At 41.3% G+C, this 19,811-nt stretch overlaps 1 protein-coding gene across 1 annotated transcript; it reads left to right on the top strand.

Annotated features, from left to right (window-relative positions):
- Positions 1-3,608: 3,608 nt before the first annotated feature.
- EDNRB (endothelin receptor type B) lies at positions 3,609-19,482 on the top strand. The gene is made up of 7 exons (XM_040055996.2): positions 3,609-4,043; positions 13,673-13,785; positions 13,953-14,157; positions 14,500-14,649; positions 15,582-15,715; positions 16,280-16,388; positions 17,876-19,482. The coding sequence occupies exons 1-7, from the start codon at positions 3,609-3,611 to the stop codon at positions 18,005-18,007; spliced, it is 1,278 nt and encodes a 425-aa protein (XP_039911930.1). The 3' UTR covers positions 18,008-19,482.
- Positions 19,483-19,811: the final 329 nt, after the last annotated feature.

The raw sequence follows: 19,811 nt of genomic DNA, 5'->3' as shown, positions 1-19,811 counted from the left end.
TCTACTGGTTGGGTCTTACTGTAACTTTTTATGATAAAATACATTATGGTATCATGTCAATACACTGCAATTGACAGACAACACTATTATTTATGGAAATTGCTTAGCTTTGTAGAAAAAGACAAAGTGTAGCTATACATCAAACTAAAAAGGATTCCATTTTTTGTGGGTTTAGACTAAGAAAAGAAAATGAGACAGATAATGTCATTCTTCTTTATTATCTGCCCAGTAAATGAACATATGCAGTTACAAAACTGCAATATCCTAATATCTCATTTTCTCAAAGTACTTTTATTCTTTCAAAACTGCCATTAGTAATGTTTCTATAGTAACTTCTGTAACACAGAGGACTATTTTCTGACTTTAATTCAACTCATGCGTCTAATGAGTGGCTCACACTGAGACAGCTATTCTTTCTATTCATCCCAGACTTGCCCCAGTTAGAGGGGGAATTTCCACCAGACTCAATAAAAAGAAAAGCAGGCCTGATGGGGAAGACTTTTGAGGCTGTTTTAGTTGCTCAACAACATAAACAGAAAGTTAATGGTATTTCTAAAAGTACCTGCAAACTCATAACAAATTTCTCATTGATTCAATAAAATATTATATGAATTAAAATATACAATCCTGCACTGTGTCTCATAAGTTTGTTAATTAAAGGACTTTTTGATGCCATAACTGTGACCACTTCTGATGATTTATATTACACGTAATTGTAGCATAATAGACCTAAAGTCTTTCTTTTGTTAAAAATCATCCTGGTGATGATTACAAGTTTTCCAGTATTTTTACTTTGTAAATGGCATTTCAAATTGGGGGGGGGGAAGTCTGAACATTATCAGTCATTGATGGAAATGTTGCACCTGTCTTATAATTAAAAGAGTGACTGGCTAATTCATTTGGTTGTTTATATCTGGTGGGATGAAATGCAGTGGAAGTTCAAAATACAATAAAAAGAGTAATGGGCAGTCTGGAGGGTCCAGCTTTTCCCTGCCTTGTACAAAAGTGAACTTTCCATAAGACAAGAAGTATTTCTACTTCCCAAGAGAAAAAAAAAAAAAAAAAAAAAAAAAAAAAGCAGCCAGACACATTAGCAGCAGCTTATATAATCTTATATAATGTATTCCATACAGTTCAGTAAGGAATTTCTTTCATAGCTTAATTAGCAGAGGCCACTTAAAGGGCACAAGTTTATTATATTTACAGATGGCTTTCTCTTGTTGCAGTCTAAATTAACCTTGTTAGTTGATCTGCATTCAAATTACAGTTAATTTGCCAAGATATCTTATATGGTGTTGGTATTTAATACAGTATTATCTTAATCCTCACATAAATTTATGTGAAACGGTTTTCCTTTAATTTCCATTAATTAAAGTAGATTTATTCCACACTATAAGCTGGGTTTAATTCCTCAAATATCTGAAAAAATACTAGAAACTAAAAAGGGTGGTAAATTTAGCTAGCTGCAGCTAGAAGCAGCTTAGGTGCTTTGTCACGTAGACTCATTTTGTGCAATATTGAAGAGCAATGTGCTTTGGGTATCAGCATCTGCCCAGAGTTCTGTATATACTAAGTTTGTATATCCTAACATTAGCATAGAAGTCTTTGAGACTCAGCTGAAACCTTGCAAGTAAAAAAGCATTTTGAGTTTAAAGTTAATGCTGTGTTGAGTGGCAAGTTTCTAAATCAATATTGCATTTAGCAAAACATTGTTCACTTAAGGACTGCTGAAATGGAAATTGAGAAAATGCAAATGTGAAAACTGGAAAGACTGTTTAAATTCCCAGGGCTCATAATATAGTATAGAATTCAATGTTCAAACTTTTATCTTTGGGAGAGAAATCAGCCATGGTCTTTAAAAATTAATCATGTTGCACAACACCATCTTGAAAAGCCTGAACTTGGAAAGATCAGTCTTCCAGCTGGAGCACAATCAACTTCCAGGTACCCTTGTACACTTTGGAAGTTACTTTAATGGCTTTATTCCACAAATCCTGTGATTTAAAATGGGAAGAAAAGTCACTGCGATGTAAATGAGGACAGGATCAAGATGATCAAGAATGATTGAATGAGAAAGGTGTTTAATAGAGAAGTCTTTTAAACAAAGATGGGGATGTGAAAAGGAAATTAAATGAGGACAAGAAAAGGCTATCTGCTCCAGTAGCGCAAGTTAGCAGGAGATGCTGGAAAGAGTAGATAAATCAGATCACCAATTTTTGAAAAAAAGCATGTGATTTTCAGCGTTTTCCCATATGGGTATGTCAATAATGTAGGTGAGCAGGCTGCTTCTGTAACAAAGCATGTGTATATTCAAGATTTAGAGTCCAGAATGATTTAAGATAAAAGAACATCAGGGAGATGGCACGCAATGATGCTGAAAAACAGTTTTAAATTCAGCTCTCTTTAGACATGCAATTGTCTCCAATCTGCAGAGGCTGTTCTTAGTCTCCACAAAATCCTGTACGAATCTCTTTTTTCCTTTCCTTACGCTTCACTGAAGGGTGCAGCGACTGGAACGAGTTCACTGAGATCAGACGCCTTGCTAAGGCTGCCCAAAGCGGCAACTAACCAGATAACCGAACCGCAACTTCAGAGCAGTCAAAATACTGTTTCTGATGTAACAAAGCTTTTGCGAAGCGCTTTAAAACGTGGCGCTAAACCCGTAGACGTTGTACAGGCAGCTTCTCCAGCGTGTGCGCCCCTTGGGCTGTGCAAGGGGAATTCTGCAGCGGGGAGAATCCCAACAACTGGGAGTGAGCCTCGGACAGGACAGCGGGGAGGTGCGCTCTGCTTCCCGACTGTCCTCCAGCAATGCCCATACCTCTTGGAACAACCCTCCTGAAAATTTGTTTCAAAGCCCGCAGACTGCTCCTTTAGGCTGCCAAGTCAGCCTGGTACAAGACAAGGGGAGGTCGCAGGGCATTTGGCCCGGTCGGTGCCGAGGTCGGGTCCCTTCGGCCGGGGGTACCCCCGACAGCGGTGATGGGAGGCTCCGCGGGGCCGGCGGGCAGGGGGCTGGGCCGGGCTGCGCTGGGGGCGGAGGACGCGGGTGGGGTCTGGCTGTGACTGATGGGCCAGATGCGGTTGAATGTTTTAGAAAAGGGGGGGGGCCAGCGCCGCCGGTGCGACTTTGGCCACGGGGTCTGGTGCGCGGCTGACGGACACGGGGCTCTACCGCAAGCTCCCGTCCCTTCTGCTTTCCCGAGCGGAGCGCCCATCGCTGGCGAGCGGCGGCGGCCGGGCCCGGGCGGGGTCACGCAGCCGGGGCGCGGAGCGCGGCGACAGCCAGCCGAGCGCGTTTGCCTCGCCTGGCCGGCGGGCGGGGAGCATCGGCTCGGTGAGCGGGAGCGGCAGACGAGCGGGGCGACGCCGAGCGGGCCCGGCCGGAGGCGGCGGCTGGCTGCGGCCGCCGCCGCGCAGGTTTTCGCCCCGGCGCTGCTCTGCCGGCTGAGCCGCCCGCATCGCCGGCACCGCTGGGGACAGGCAGCGCCCCGGCCCCGGCGCAGCGAGCGGCGGGGCGCGGTGTCCCCGCGGCTGACGCCCTGTCCCCTCTCTCCGCGCAGGTCGGCGCCGACGGCGGCGGGGGCAATCTGCCGTGCCGCACAGCCATGCCCGCCCTCCTCGTCCTCCTGCTGCTCCTCGGCTGCCGCGCCGCCGCTGAGGACGACGGCTCCCTGCTCCGGCCGGGCCCGGGCCGGCAGAGCGCGGCCGCCGCGCCCCCCACGCCCGCGCCGCGCGGCGCCGAGCACAACGCGTCCCGCCCGGCCGCGCTGCCCAAGGGCGCGGGGGCTGCCGGCGGGCGGGCCCGCTCCGCCTCGCCCCCCATGTGCACGGGGCAGACGGAGATCAAGGAGACTTTCAAGTACATCAACACGGTCGTGTCCTGCCTGGTCTTCGTCCTGGGCATCATCGGCAACTCCACGCTGCTGCGGATCATCTACAAGAACAAGTGCATGAGGAACGGCCCCAACATTCTCATCGCCAGCTTGGCCTTGGGCGACCTGCTCCACATCATCATCGACATCCCCATCAATGTCTACAAGGTGAGGAGGGGCCGGGGATGGACTGGGGAGCGGGCGCGGGGGTGCGGCGGTCGCCCCTCGGTGCTCCTGGCCGGCCCCCGCTGATGGCCGTCCACGCCGCGGGGAGACGCGGCCCTTTCTGGCTGGGAGACACCCGTGGGCTTCGCCTCCCGACACAGCCCTGCCGGAGGGTGGTATTCTGGTCAGACGTGGTCGCAGACGGCAGCCTCTCTGCGCCTCAGTCCCATCCCTCTCAGCGTTCCAGGTTGGGAATGGGGCGGAATGGAGGTGGCCAAGCTCTGAAAATCACTTGGGAACAGGTGCTATCGCAGGGAAAAAAGAAGTACATGCAGCAGATAAATGCTCAGTGGGCTGGTCGAGGAATGGAGGGGGGCACAGAAGACCCTCTCCTGTGGGTACCACTTGTTCCCTTGTGTTCAGCTGCGGCCAGCTTGGTCGTGGTACTTTACATGGATCTGCGCAGTTCCTTTTGCCACGGGGGCTTTTCTAGGAGGAACCAAGATCGTTCGGCTAAGCGGTTTTATACATCTCTTGGTTGGGAGGCTCGATGCTTGCCCGAGATGTGAACCCTTTCACCCTTTGCCGGTGTTGCAGCATGGGCAGCCGAGAGGGAATGAGCCACACCTGCTCCTCTTGCACCTTCGCTAGTCAGTGTTTTGGCTTGATGAGACTTGCCATGGAGAGAGTACAACCCCTGTCTTCTCTAGCCAGCTTGTGCAATCCATTTGTCCTAAGGAATTAGTTGGGCAGTTGAATCCAGCCTCTAGTTGTAATCTACCGCTCTTTGAAGGCATACTGGAAATAATACAGCTCCCTCTGTTTTGAAAGTTTGCAGTCTGGATCCCTGAGCACCCATCAGTGACTTCATAAAGTGAACAGAAGAGCCTTCGTCTATCACCTTCTCTTCACTTTATATGCGTGATTGTAAACCAGGGGTTGTTAACTTGTATTTTTAGAAAGCCACGTTGAAGGGACAGATTTTGAACCCGTAATCATTATCCCAGAAGTTGCTGAGATGAGAGAATCTTCTCTCTTTATCCTTCTAAAATATTAAAGTATTGCAAAGCAGGGAATGTCATAATTTTGTTAAATTCATGATCCAGTTAATTTAGATTACATGATAGTTCTCAGATTTGATGTTTCAGTGGTTTTTATACTGTACACTCTCTTAATTCTTGTGAGAGGAGTGTGCTCTTTTGAATGAAGGTGGAATTTAGAAAACTAAATGACTGCTTTAAAATTGTGTTTTTGTAAAAAAAATATTGAACAAAAATATTCTTTTCAGCTGTTCTCATAAAAATCAAAAAGATTAAATCAATAACAGCTGCTCAGTATGAGACTTTGCAATGCCAGTGATAATTTCAAAATTAATGTTAATATTTAGTAATATACTTCGGTTCTTATCTTGATTGAATATCACCAAATGTATCATCGTGAATAAGAGCAGGAGGAATAAAAGGTCAGACTGCTGACCAATAAATATTACACCAGCTGTAAGTCTTGGGATTTTTATTGTGCTATTGATAATGCTGGGAGCTGTGCAATAGCTCTCAGGTGCTAAATCTCCCTCACTTCTGCTCATCTTACTGAAGAGCCCATAATCACTTTATATTATTCCTTATAATAATGAAGGAAATACTTGCTATATTAAGACAGAAATTTTGAGTAAATGCAAGTTTAAAAAAAAAAAAGGCAAGAAAAAACACCTATTAGATACTGTTTATTTAATCAAAAATTTGAGGGCAGTTTGAGTTGATAACTTTTTATCAACTCTACATCCCATTTCATTCCAGAGCAACAGGGAGAATACATACAGTAATGCAATAAAAACCTGGCTTTGATCACTCAGCAGTACCAGAAGCAAAGGCTCCCTCAGTAAATCAAATATACTCAGCAATTGTAACTTGCACTTTGAAACAATTTAAGACTGCATGAAATAGATCCAGATTCAGAATTTGCTGCCACATCGTCAGCAAAGCAGCTGCATGAAACAGTGTGAGAGAATTTCTCATGTTAATAAAATGCCAGCAGTTCTTTCCACAACACTTGTCCTAGAAAGTGTGAAAGTGTCTGTGAATGCTTTCCAGACAGACCCGTAGGAGACAATTCAAAAGCTGCGCTAGAAGAAGATTTTTATTACGTATTAAAAGGGATAACTGCAAAAGATGTCCCCTGTGACTATTTAAGTGAATACATAAGTAGCTGAAAAAGTGCACTAATATAAATTGGCATCTCCTAAGTCAAGGCTATCTAATGAAAAACAGGTGTTACATGGATAGGGCGGCAAATGCAGTCCAATGTGTAAGATGCTAATTAGTCCATTGCGCTTCCTAAATTTGAATATCATGCAATATGTTCAGTAGAAAATGGAAAACATCAGAATGTGTCACACAGTCAGGAAACTGGCTAGGAAATGAAGGTTCCTGCATGTAGAACCTGTCAGACCTTTTTGGCATTCTGGGTCCTGGTAAATGGTCTGGCTTTGCCTGGATCTCCGAGCTGTACAATGGGAAGCAGAGGAAAGTCTGAGACAGTCATTCTGCAGCATGTAATGGTTTGGCAGTGTAGATACTTTGCAAAATGGCTACTAATTGGATGTGCAGGTGATCCTGTGCTGCTCCATTAAACGGACTAAGCAAACGCATCCTTGTTAATTTGAGGATGGAAACAGCAATTAAGGAGCAGAAGGACAGAGTAGGTGGTCAGTGAGCTTTTTATGTCCTTCTCTGCACTTAAACTTTGGAAGACAAGATAGTTTCTGCACCTGATAACACAGGTCTGCAGTTCTGGACAGTTTGTGCTGACTTTCCCAAGTAAATAAAGTTGTTAAGTCCTGTGTCTAAGACACCAAAACATCAGGACTGGAAATTCCAAATTTGCACTAGCTTTGCCACTCATAGACTTAAAAAAAACATAATCAAATCACACACTAACTAACATACTTTCTCTTCTGATATATAAGCAACATCTCTCTCTCTTATTTTGTGATATTTATTCCTGTGTACTAAATCAAATTTATGGTCGTACCCCAGTGGACTTTTAACAAGGGGAGCAATCTAGGCTCACACGTTATTGTAGGGCGTTCTGAACTCTGACTCCCAACAAATGTCTGAGGAAGGATATCTACCTGGCCATACTGTCATTGGTTCCTTTCTCTCAGAGTGCAATGGAAGAGTGGAGAAAAAAATTTTAAGGGAGGGAAACAAATCTGATCTTTATCCAAGCCAGTAATTGAGGGCCAGAGTTAGCTTTGTAGGCACTGATTTATTTTCATTAACCTAATTTAGGGATTACATAAAAATTATGGTTAACATAATTATGGCATAGTATCAAGCACTGGAAATACAAGAAAGGCCAGATTAGAGACTCTATATACCATGCAGGCACAAATTGACTCCCTTTTTAATCCAGCTATTCTCTGAAAATGGCTCTGAAAAAGATTTTCATGGAAATTTATTTGTGATTAACTTACTAACTCTTGTAGTGCAAGTATGTGTAGGCCATGCATTATGATAAAGCCAACCTTTTTCTAACTTTCTAATCAAGGTGCTTCTCTTTAGAAAGGAGTCTCTAATATTTCATATTAGAATTCTTGGTTGCTAGTTCTTCTGGTGTTAAAGATAGTGGCCGTTTTATTGGAAGAAATGCATTATTTCCTTTATTTCAAGTTCTGAACCACTTTAGGTCTTGCGAAGTTCATCTCAGAGTTTCTTACATAAAGTTTATTGATTTCTGACCATATCAAGCTAGAAGTCTGTTTTGCTTAAGAACCCTTTATAGTGAACAAGTGCAGGTTATAGGCACTTAAGAAGGATCTGAGTTGTCTGGTGGAGGAACCTGTCTAGACTCTGCAGGCAGTGGCAGGGAGGTAACTTTAGATGGGAGCAGTCCATTCTCAAAGTCAAGTATATGGAGTATTAAAAACGTCTGAATGCTGTTAAAAGTACACATACATAGTTTTCATGGTGGATCTCCAAACTGAAGTGAGTTAGATGATGCTAGTTTAGATTGGAAAATTGAAAGGTTTTTTTTTCATTACGTATACATTTGTTGTGTATACATTCACATGCATAAAAGATGCACGTGACAAATTTAAAAGCAAGTTTTGACCTGTTTGGACAGTGAGTTAGATGATGCTAGTATAGATTGGTAAATTGAAAGTATTTTTTTCATTATGTATATATTTCTTGTGTATACATTCACATGTATAAAAGATGCACGTGACAAATTTAAAAGCAAGTTTTGACGTGTTTGGACTTTTTCGTCTACCCTGTGTTTATGCATCCCAATCTGACAGCAGCATGGCTTTCTAAGTGGTCACTTTTGATGCAGTCCTTTCACTGGAGTTGTGAAATTGCAGAATTTTTTTACTTCAAGAGCGCATTATGAGGTTTCTGTAATTTTCAAGATGACTGTATAAAATTACTTTATCTTAATTTTTTTAAAATTAAGTTTCTAGCAGGAGTTATAATAAAGATAAAAGAAAAGAAAGTAATTGCATGGCTCATACTAATATTTTACACTCTGTATTGGATAGATCAGTAAAGCATTCCTAGCTACGCTTGAAAGCAGGAAATATATTTTCTTGTCTAGAGGGGATATCCTCACCCTGACATAATTACCGCTAAATAGTAATAAGTTTGTAACGTCGTCTGACTTATCCCTGACTATAGCCTAAATTTCCTGGGCAAATTTTCTGTTTTGAGAAATGCTTGCTCCTGTAAAATATCTGCATGACCACCCTGTGTAAAAAAAAAAAAAAAAAATCTATCAGTCATTTCAGAGATATCTTGAAAAACTGTTGCGTGGGAATTAGGTGTAGAGCTGCATGTCTGGTTTCTCTTTTACCTGCTGTTTGTAACGATGAAGTCCAATGTCCCGTGAACAAAACTTGCTGAGAACGCACAGCTTGGCGGAAGCGCGAATTCCTGCTCTGTGTTTCCTATGTGCGCTCACTGCTCGGGACTGAACACTGATGGGAATATTCGCACGCTTTGCTGCTTCTTCCTGCCCGACTGCAGCCCCTGAGCAGCAGTGGGTTGGAGCCAGGTATCAGCCTTCTGGCTGGGGACCACAGCAGCTGCGTCCTAGAGCAGCACATCGTGCTCGCAGCCTCGCTCGTTCCAGCAGCAGATTGAGAACATCTTTTGGTTCTTGCACAACTAAGAGGAAGCAGAGTGGGAATTGTGATTCACAGGTGTGTCTGTGAGTCACAGCATCTCTTGGGGCTTCTTTCATAGTTCTGCAGCTTGCACATCAGTTTAGGCTCAGATCTGTCTGGTCTGAGAAAGTGTTGACTAGCTGTGCGTCAGATGTATTTGTTCTTTTAAGTATGATTTCACTTTGTTCTGCAATGTTTTCCCTTTCTTTTTGATCTATTTCATCTTAAACACATCTCTGATGCTCAGCAATTAAAGCTTCGCCTGTGTAAAATAAGTGACTATAAAACATTGGAAAGGTCATTCGGAATACAGCCAGTGGTAGACCATTCTTGGCATCTTACTTATAAAAACACAACATTATTTTTCTCTTTGCTGCCACTTGGCAGTATCTCCTCTCATGGCTCCAAGTCATTTGTCCTTTGTAAAATGACAATCTTTTTACAGCTACCCTATTGTGACTCATAAGATAATAATTTTACTCATACAAAATTGCAATAGGCTACGTCTGTGTTTCACTAAGAATTACCATTGTTCACAAAGGTGATGCTCCCAAATACTTTATGTTGGATCTTCACTGTACTTTAAGGCTGGATTTGAAGGGGATAGCAGTACAGAGAACAGATAGAAACATCAAGGAAACATAGTTCAGCATCAAAACATTTTCTTCTTTTCTTCCTTTTACTTTCTTAACGATTTCAAGCTTTTGGTGTAAAGCATATCATTAACCACTTGCAATACCATGATAGAGAAACTTTTGACGCATGCATTAAAATGCTCAAATTTCACAATACATCAGCTGCAAGACATAAAGCACATGTTTTTGCAATCGAGTGCAGACAGCTGCGTGTCCATTCTCCCTTGATATAAGCTGGCTGAATGAAAGTAATGTTTTTACGTTGTGATAAACCAAAGCTAATGTACCCTTTCTCTCAGTAGAGTGCATTCAGTCGTGTGCCATGCTTCTATAATCCCAAACTGCAGCTGGCTCAAATCCAATCAGTTTGGAGCACGTGTGTGACTGCACCTGAGAGATAAGTATTAGTTCAGTGAAATCTGCAACATGTGGCTGAACCCTTGTGATTTTAGGGAAGAGAGACAGAGAGTGTCTACACATCAGGTAGATGTAAATAAAAGCTTTCAGCAGATCCTGTCAATAGAGATTTGACCAAAGTTCTGCATTTCAGTTACAAAGAAAAGAATATTTTACTTCAAAGTGCTTTTTTAATGAATTCTCTTCAGCCTAATATACACTCAGGTATGATGTACAGCAGGTACCGTAAATAAGTATACAATATACTTGCTACCCAGTCCTTGATTTCTGTGGCAAATAGATATGAAAGGCTGGAGGTTTACTGCCTGATTGATATATATTAGTCCAGGTGTCATTCAATTCTGTAGGATATAAATTTAAAATACATGTAATTATTCATATTGCAGTTTTAATAGTGGATTGTTACTGTCACCCCATTACAGAAATTCAGAAGTTGTCTCAGGGAGAGGCTTTACCGAAAAATACTTTAATTACAGACTGTGTTATTTTCCCACATCACGTAAGCAAAAGATACTGTATAGTTATTACAACCTCATTCCTACTTCTTCTGCTTTATTACTTTCCATAAAATTCTCAAGAAACATAAATCCTTAGAATTTATTCCTCTGCTTCATTTCAGCAGAGGCATTATATTTATTGTCTTACTTAAGTAGATCATTGAAGAAATAGAAAGCTGGGTCATGTTGCAGTTTGTTTACTGCTGTTCTTTTAAAGTTTTTGTTACAGCACAGAGCTAAAGCAGGTATTTGGAGGTATTCTAGTATCTGAAAATACTGGTGGGCACTTCATAGAGATTCCCGAAAGCCATGGTCATGTAATGTTCTTAACTTCCTTTTTGTTCAAATAGAATTATATTTAAATTATATCAGGACTCTTCAAAAAACTCTCATGGACCATGTAAGTGTTTACCCTTAGATGGACATGTATGTTTGCTTAAGGACTTTGCTGAACCAAACCTATGAGAGCAGACAACTCTGTGGCTACCTTCAGTTACAGAGTCATGGAATAGTTAAGGTTGGCAAAGATCTCTGAAGATCAAGTCCAGCTGTGAACCTTGCCACCACTTGTGTTCATCCCTAAACCATGTCTCCAAGGGCCAGATGTGCATCTTTTTTGGAACTCTTCCCTGAGTGGCCTGTTGCAATGCCTGACAGCTCTTTCAGTGAAATTTTTCCTAATACCGAATCTAAACCTTCCCTGGTGCAGCTTGAGGCCATTTCCTCTTGTTCTGTTGTTTCTTACTTGGAGAAGAAGCCGACCTCCACTTCGTTACAGCCTCGTTTCAGGCAGCATTACAGAACAACAAGGTCTCTTCTTCTCCAGACTAAAGGATCCCAGCTCCCTCAGCTGCTCTCCATGTAACTTATTCTCCAGACCTTTCATCAGCTTTGTTGCCCTACTCTGAACAGACTCCAGCACGTCAGCCTCAATGTCTTTCTTGTAGTGAGAGGCCCAGAACTGCAGCACTAGGGTTGTGGCCTCACCAGTGCCAAATACAGGGACAGTTCCTGCCCTGGTCCTTCTGATCCAGGCCAGGATGCTGTTGGCCGTCTTGGCCACCTGGGAACACTGATGGCTCATGTTCAGCCAGGTGTCACTAGCACTCTCAGATCCTTTTCTGACAGATCTTTTCAGCCACTTCCCCACCACACTTCCTGCCTGTAGCATTGCATGGGGCTGTTGTGACCCAAGTTGTCTTGAACCTTATATCCTTGGCCTTGGCCCATCAATCCAGCCTGTCCAGAGCCCTCCTTAGAGACTTGGTAGCGTTTCTGGTTCCCAGAAACATGCACGCAGTATGATGAGCTATTCTTCCATTCTTACAACCCTCTTAAATGAATTGTTTGAAGAGACCCAAGCCAAGGGAAAGATTTTCCAGTCTCTTTTGGGTAGTCCTCATTCCTCCTCCTCCTTTTCCATTTTGTCTCCCTGTATCTGCAGCAGATTCCAAATGCCTCATTTGAAGAAAGTTATGAAAAACAGAGATGGGCTTAGATAGTCTAATTACAGAAACTCCAAAAGTTTACTCTTCTATATAACAATTGTGTCTATTTCTTGGCACAACCCTTGTTGTGGAGAATGTACTTTTAATGAAAACTGGAAGATTTGACTGCTGCTCTGGTGTATTTGATCATCAAAGAAGCTCACAGCAGAGTTCAAAGACTAAATGTTGCTGAACTGAGGCTACAGATGTTTGTCTGTTCATAGAATCAGCTGTGAGGAAGGTGCTTTCTTTGTCCAGTAGATCTTTTCCCCTAAATCGGATAAAATGTGCAGCTGGGGATGTAACAAGATTTCCATTGAAGTGTATGAATCAAAGAGTAAGTGAGCCAGTCTGAAATACATTGTGCTGTTTTCTCGATTTCTTAGTACTTAGAGGTGTGCTGAAGGTGTACATAGTCCTTTTTGTACTGTTATACAGAATGTTGGTAAACTGGTTGATGAAGACCATTAGTGAGGGATTCATCTGATATTTTTACCCGCTGCAAAACATTTAGCTCAAACTACCTGCCTATGCTCCTTGAGTGTCCAGCAGTTCCTTTCATTTGTTATCAGATGGTCAGCTGAAAACTGTGGGGTATACATTTCTCTCCAGTGTTGCCTGACTTCTCAGTTGATGGAGCCTAAGCTTCAAATAAACCCCACCCCAGATACGCACCTACTGGCTTTGTCCAGCCTGATCAGCCTCAAGTAATGTATTTCTGGCCAAGGGTGTGTTTGAAACGTGTAAGAAAAGCAATGAACTCTCAAGGCAGATAAAGACAATTCAAAGATGAGGAAGATCCTCACCTGCTCTGTCATTTTTTCCCATAAACACTGGGGTGATGAAGTTAGAAGCAAAAGGAGTGGAGTTTGCAGGGCTTAAGGAGGCTGGACTAAGACTTAAGTGATACCCTTGTCCCACCAGGGAGTGACTGCTGCTACTGTCTAGTTTTCAGGATGCACACCTCAGGGGCTCCCTCTTGAAAAGGTTCTTCTTGAACCTAAGTTTTGCATAGAATCATAAAATGGTTTGACTTGAACTTTAGAGGTTGTCTAGTTCCAACCTCCATGGCATGGCATGGGCATTCCACCTTTCAGTGGACCAGGTTGCTCAATGGCCTGTCCAACCTGTCCTGGAACACTTCCAGAGGTGGGGCATTCACAATATCTCACTTTAAAGCCATTCCTCCTTGTTTCTATGACTAAATGCCCTTGTAAAAAGTCCCACTCCAGCCTTCTTTCAGGTCCCCTTTAGGTACTGCAAAGTTGCTACAAGGTCTCCCCAGTGCCTTCTCCAGTCTGAACAAACCCCATTCAGGCTGTCTTCATAGGGCAAGACCTGGTGGAAAAGGAAAACAGTCAAGACAGAACTCCACGTTTCAGCATTGGGAATGACTTTTTTTAAAAAAATAATTGTTGTTTTCTTTTCACAGCTACTTGCAGAGGACTGGCCCTTTGGTGTCGAAATGTGCAAATTAGTGCCCTTCATTCAAAAGGCGTCGGTGGGCATCACCGTGCTGAGTTTGTGTGCCCTCAGTATAGACAGGTGAGACCCATTTTTCATTGAAGTCTCTAATTTGTTTTTTGTACCAGCCTTGGCTTAAATTCACCTTTGCACTCCGCTGATACAATGCAAATAAGATGAATTTAAGCTAGTTAAAGTGGGTGAGTTTTCTCATATTTTGAATTTGTAAATGCGTGCTGTTGCTTCAGGTACCGAGCAGTCGCTTCTTGGAGTCGCATTAAAGGAATTGGAGTGCCGAAGTGGACTGCTGTGGAAATTGTCCTGATCTGGGTCATATCAGTGATACTGGCTGTTCCAGAAGCTATTGCATTTGACATGATTACGATGGAGTACAGAGGAAGATATCTTAGAATCTGCTTGCTTCACCCCACGCAGAAAACGTCCTTTATGATGGTAAGTCACTAACATTTATAAAATCTCTGGGAGAGTTCCTTGGAGCTTTGCAGTGTTGTGTGGATTGTAATGTTCACAGGTGTATGTGACATGTAGGTGAATATAATGTTCAAATGAAATACTGACATTTCTGAAGCATACTGCTTCAAAGAGCATTCAGAAATCTTTGACTTTTTGTGAGCTTTGAACATACTGCTGTCTTGTCCTGTTTCCTCACCTGTAATGTACTCCTTACAGAAATGCTTTTCAGGACAGACTGATCAATTAGTCAGCTCATTAATGCTCAGCATTTAATCCTAACCATGTTTTTGCTTTCGTTTTTTTTTTTGGTTTTTTTTACAGTTCTACAAGCAAGCTAAAGACTGGTGGCTGTTCAGCTTTTACTTCTGTTTGCCACTGGCTATCACAGCATTTTTCTATACTCTCATGACTTGTGAGATGTTACGAAAGAAAAGTGGGATGCAGATTGCTTTAAATGACCACTTAAAACAGGTAAAAATTTATCCCTGTTCCTCTCTAACTGTAGACAGGCTAACTGATAACTTTATTGGTTTTCCTGCCACATCATTCTGTTCTTGTATGAGTTCTGGATTAAAAGCAAAGAGAACTTCTGTAGCAGTAGTGCTGCTGAAGTCATACATATGTATATATCAGAGCCCTCAGGAGCCTAAGATTTTAACTGAAAATCACAAAATTGTTTCTTTCTTTTTTGGTTTTAATGTTTCAGGTCTTACAGTTTTTATTTCTTCTTCGCTATAAAGAGAGTTGGCTATTTTGTAATGCAAACTGAAGTCATGCTCTAGTCTAGAAGGTGGTGCTGTAAAACTGTTAATTATTTTGAAGCAAGTTCTTGCTGTACCCTAGTGAGGTTAGCACTATATGTTAGTAGAGCAAAATATATTCCAGCAAACATTCCAAGGTACTGCTGCCCCAGACGCAGACATCAGACGTCACTAGAATTATATTGTGTTTGTTCTGTAATGTGTATTTGTGCTCCTTTCCTCTTACCTGGTTAGAGCTGTAATTGGAATCTCTTCAGGCATTTAAAATAAGATGTGAGATCAAAGCACAAGGAAATGCAATTGAAAACAAACTGGTATTTGAAAGTGATTGGGGAAACAAATATGTTCTTAATTTTAATTTAAATTGCTGCTTAAATTAATGTTTTCATGACCTCGATTTTTCATATTATTACTCATACTGCTTGAAATAAAAATACATTGAATCAGTGCGAGACATCTAAAACAATAGAAAAGATCAAGCACATATTCCAAGAAAATAAGCTATTTGATGTTTTCCTAACTCCTATTTTGATAGACTTTTTTTTTTTCTTGTTTATTAAATATTTGGATATTAGAAGACAATAACAATCCAGAGAGACAGAGAGGAGCTGTAACACTGTTTTGTCCAATTTTCTTTGTCAGAGACGTGAAGTGGCCAAAACTGTGTTCTGTCTGGTACTTGTTTTTGCCTTGTGTTGGCTCCCACTTCACTTAAGCAGAATCTTGAAACTCACTATTTATGATCAGAAGGACCCCAACAGATGTGAACTTTTAAGGTGAGGATGCAAAAATATAATGTCTGTTTACTGTGGGCATTCTCTGTAAGCATAATTGAATTTCTTGTTGAGCTAGCTCAGCTCTGTATGTCTAGAGTTGTCCCTGCTTCTTCATCTGGGACCCTCTGGATTCACTCCAATGGCAGAGAAAGAAAATTGTGAGGAATTCCCTTTCTTTTCCCCATCTTTCTCCCAGTCCTTTTTGGGACTGTTCTTCTGTCACATGGTGCTGTGAAAATAGAAAGGGGATTTCTGTCCCTGTTTTCCCTTTCAACAGAGCAGCTAGGATTCAATTTGTGCAAAAAGACCTTGTGAACATCTTCTTCCAAAAGTTAAGATGGTTGGATCTCCTGAAATTACTTTATCGAGAATGGTCTTCTGATTCAGACTTTTTTGTTGAGTATAACTGACCTGAATGAGTTAATCCTATTGGTTTAAGCCCCATTACTATTACATTTAATAGCTAGATTTGACTGAGTGAAACTGAGTCCAATTTCCATAGTTGTAAACCTCTACTAAGCCTTTTCAAAGCAAATGAGAAGTGTCTCACTAATTTCCACACAGCTTTTTTCTTGTGATGGACTACATCGGTATTAACATGGCTTCACTGAACTCCTGCATCAATCCAATAGCTCTGTATTTGGTGAGCAAAAGATTCCAAAACTGCTTTAAGGTAAGTGGCTGCTGCGAGTTGCTCCTCCGGTTAAAAGACTGATGTCAGTTGTAAAATTCTTTCCTTAACATGCACAAAGTGTTTTAAACAATCATTAAATTTTACTTTAAATTTTAATTGGGTTATGTTCTCTCCCTCTCCTGCTGAAGCTCGTAGGAAGGAACTAAGGTTTGATGGGAATAAAAAGAGAAAGCAAAAGAGTAGAGTGTACAATAAACCCTCTGGAGACCATGCTAATCAGTGCTAGATCACTTCCCGACTGAAGCTGGCACCCAGCTACTTCCAGAGCACTGACAAAGCAGACTCTCTGCTGCAGAGATCCACGTAGCCATATCCTCTGCATCCTGACAGGGAGGGTGCTGACCCTGGGCTCCCTCATCCTGACTGAGCACTTCAATCAGCCATGTAAGGCAGAGGGTGCAAATCTGCTCTTGTTCCTTTCCAGCACTAACATTTTATGAGACGGACGAGAGATGTTTGTAGTTCTGGCTTGGTCTGAGTGAATAGAGCTGGGCACTAATTCTCCACACAGGATTTCAGGCTCTGGATTGCATGTGGTTTGCAATATCAGTCCTTCAGCTTTCATGTCTGCTTGGAAAATAGGAAGATTTGGGCTTTTTTTATCTTTAGACACTGTATCAGAGTCCTTACATTGCCTATGGCAAATTGTTAGATTTTTCTTTTCTTGCCAAGCATTTAACCACTGGCCACAGCTAGGGTTATTGCCCGGCTCTTTAAATTCCTTATTAGCGAGATGAATTACCTTTCAGTCAGAAGCCAGTCAGATCTACATCTAGTAGTGTTAATGTTTTTCCCACATAACTGTGCCAGCACAGGTTGCAGAGGTTTTAGTGTCACTCTTGTCTTCCTTGTCTATGCTGCTGGCTCCCTGCAAGAGCTGAGAGCACATAAGAGATCTCCAGCATCCTGAGCATGGAAGTAAGTGGGTGTGAAGTAGGCACTTCCAACACCCAAAGGCCAGACAGGACCAGTAGAAAAAAGGTTTGCATTACATCTAGTAAATGTATGAATTGTAGTTAGGTTTTCACCCTTCTTCTAACTTTTTTCCACCTCAGAACAATGAGCTAAATAGCAGCATCTTGCTTAGAAAGCATAGATAAGAATAATTTTTTTTTTTTCTCCCAAGAACAATTACCAGGGAAAGGACAACAAGGATTCATAATTTTATTTTCAGATGCATTTAGAATTGCAGGCCATATTTGAAGGGGTATGTGTGTGGCTGTTGCCATATATAACTATTCAGTATATAACTCTTCCTGTACTCCAGCAGCAAGGTTGCTAATGGGGCCATTTGAGCAGCTGAGAGTTGAACCCCATTTCTGTGCTTTATGCTCTAATCCCAGAACAGCAGCTTGCACATTTGCCATTTTCTACTCTACCCCCGAGAAAGGGCAGCTTTTCAGTGCATTTTGCCACACGTGCAAAACCAGAGTGATGTAAAATGTTTATGTCTTTTATTTTAACAGTCATGCTTGTGTTGCTGGTGCCAATCCAAAGATCTGTTGTCCCTGGAGGAAAGGCAGTCCTGTTTAAAGTTCAAAGCTAATGATCACGGATATGATAATTTCCGCTCCAGTAACAAGTACAGCTCTTCATAAAAGAAGCATAAAAGGTATATTCTCGTCCATTAATGCTGGTGCCTTTTTAAGTAAAAGTGGCAATTTTTTTAACAAGATGGTAACATCCAGAAAATCTAGTTTTCTATTTGCACAAAAAAAAAGAACATTGAAAAAAATTGCCCTAAAACTGTGTCACATTGAAAATCATGGACATTTATGAAATCATCATTTATGGAACATGAAGAAAAGCATAGAAAGAACAAGTCTTTGTTAGCACTTGAATACTTCTGAGTCAGCACTTCCAAATGATCCCTACTTCCTGTACATTAAACGATCGTTTGTATTCTCTGTAACAGTTGTAGGAACTGAAGTCACAGTAATTATTAAACAGCATAATATCAAGTTAATTGGATCAAAGCCATTATTATATATAACTCAATGTATTAATCTTTTATAAAACAAATTAACCACCATCACTATTGTTTTTTTTTAAATAAAACATGAAATACTTTGTAATAGAAGTCTAAATGTTAAAAAGTAGAATTTTTATCAGGTGTATTACAGAGGTAGCTACTGAAAATATTAAAGGATGCAGTAAAGCCAAAAGTGCATTTTACTTTGATGATTGTTTTTGTCTGTTGTCAGAAGGAACCTCCTGAGGGCTCTATAAATTACTTTCTGTAGCCACTGTGCATCTTCAGTGCATTTGCCAGCACTTTGGGTATGAGTATTTGTGTTTACTGATAGCAAAGGAGAGAAAAACACACCAAAAGCAAAAAATTAATACTAGAAGAAACATACAGAAAACAGCTATTATTTTGGCGTCTTTTAGTTGAAAACAAATGAATTGTATCCTGTGTAAAAAGTGGGCAGTCCAGAGCCTGCTGGTTCTTTACTGGAGATACTTTTGGGACAATTTACAACTGTTTTTGCAATCCAAATACTGCCTTGGGGCAGCATTTTTTAGAAATAGTGGGTGGGAAAAAATGTAACCAAGGTAAAAAGAGAGAATTTGAACTTCTACCTTCATTTAGATTTAAGTCTTCATAAAGAAAACAATTAATGAACTGTACTTCTAGAGAGCAGTGCTATGTAGCATAGTCATCTTCATACTGTTTTGAAATATATTCTACTTCTGTAGTTCTATATTTATGGGTGTAAGAAGATGTGTGATTCGTTTCTGCTTCTGTAAATAGTTTAGTGAAATGTAATTAATTGTAAAGTATTAAGATATGGGCAGGACCCTGCAAGAACAGAAGAAGATAAAGATGCCTGGAGTAAACATGATGTGTGTTGCCAGGAGCAATGCATATTCTGTATATACATGACAGGTCATTCTTTGACTTTTCATTTCCTATTAATTTGTTACAGATGTCCCCAAAGACTTATTAACATATTTCATGCACTAAGGCATGAATTTTTCAAGAAAAATTGTCGTATAACCTGCTTTTATAAAAGACGTGTTTTCAATAGGCTTGGTATTTTATTATAATAAAATTATTTATCAAAACTCAGGAATTTTTTTATTTTAAATTTCCAGATCTTGCATGTAAGGATTTTTACCTCTTTTTCCAGTCTTGATTAACTTCAGATTTTTTACTAAAGTTCCTTAAATGTGCTCAGGATGAAAGCAGCTTACATTAAAATGTTCAGCTGATGTTAGATGGGTTTCTGACTTTAGGTAGGTACAGCTACCTTGCAGACAGCTAGAAACGGGGCGGTGAGCCCCTGCCCCCATCAAGAGCTGGTAAGTGAATCCTTGTATAATCAAGCTGAGGAGAGCCCCTGCGCATGCATTTGAGCATGGGCACGTGTGTGTGAGTGTGTGTGTGCGTGTGTGGTG

Source organism: Hirundo rustica, chromosome 2 (genome assembly GCF_015227805.2).
Source record: "Hirundo rustica isolate bHirRus1 chromosome 2, bHirRus1.pri.v3, whole genome shotgun sequence".
Lineage (NCBI taxonomy): Eukaryota > Metazoa > Chordata > Aves > Passeriformes > Hirundinidae > Hirundo > Hirundo rustica.
The sequence above is the reverse complement of the archived record's forward strand: the minus strand, read 5'-3'. Positions and strand labels throughout refer to the sequence as shown.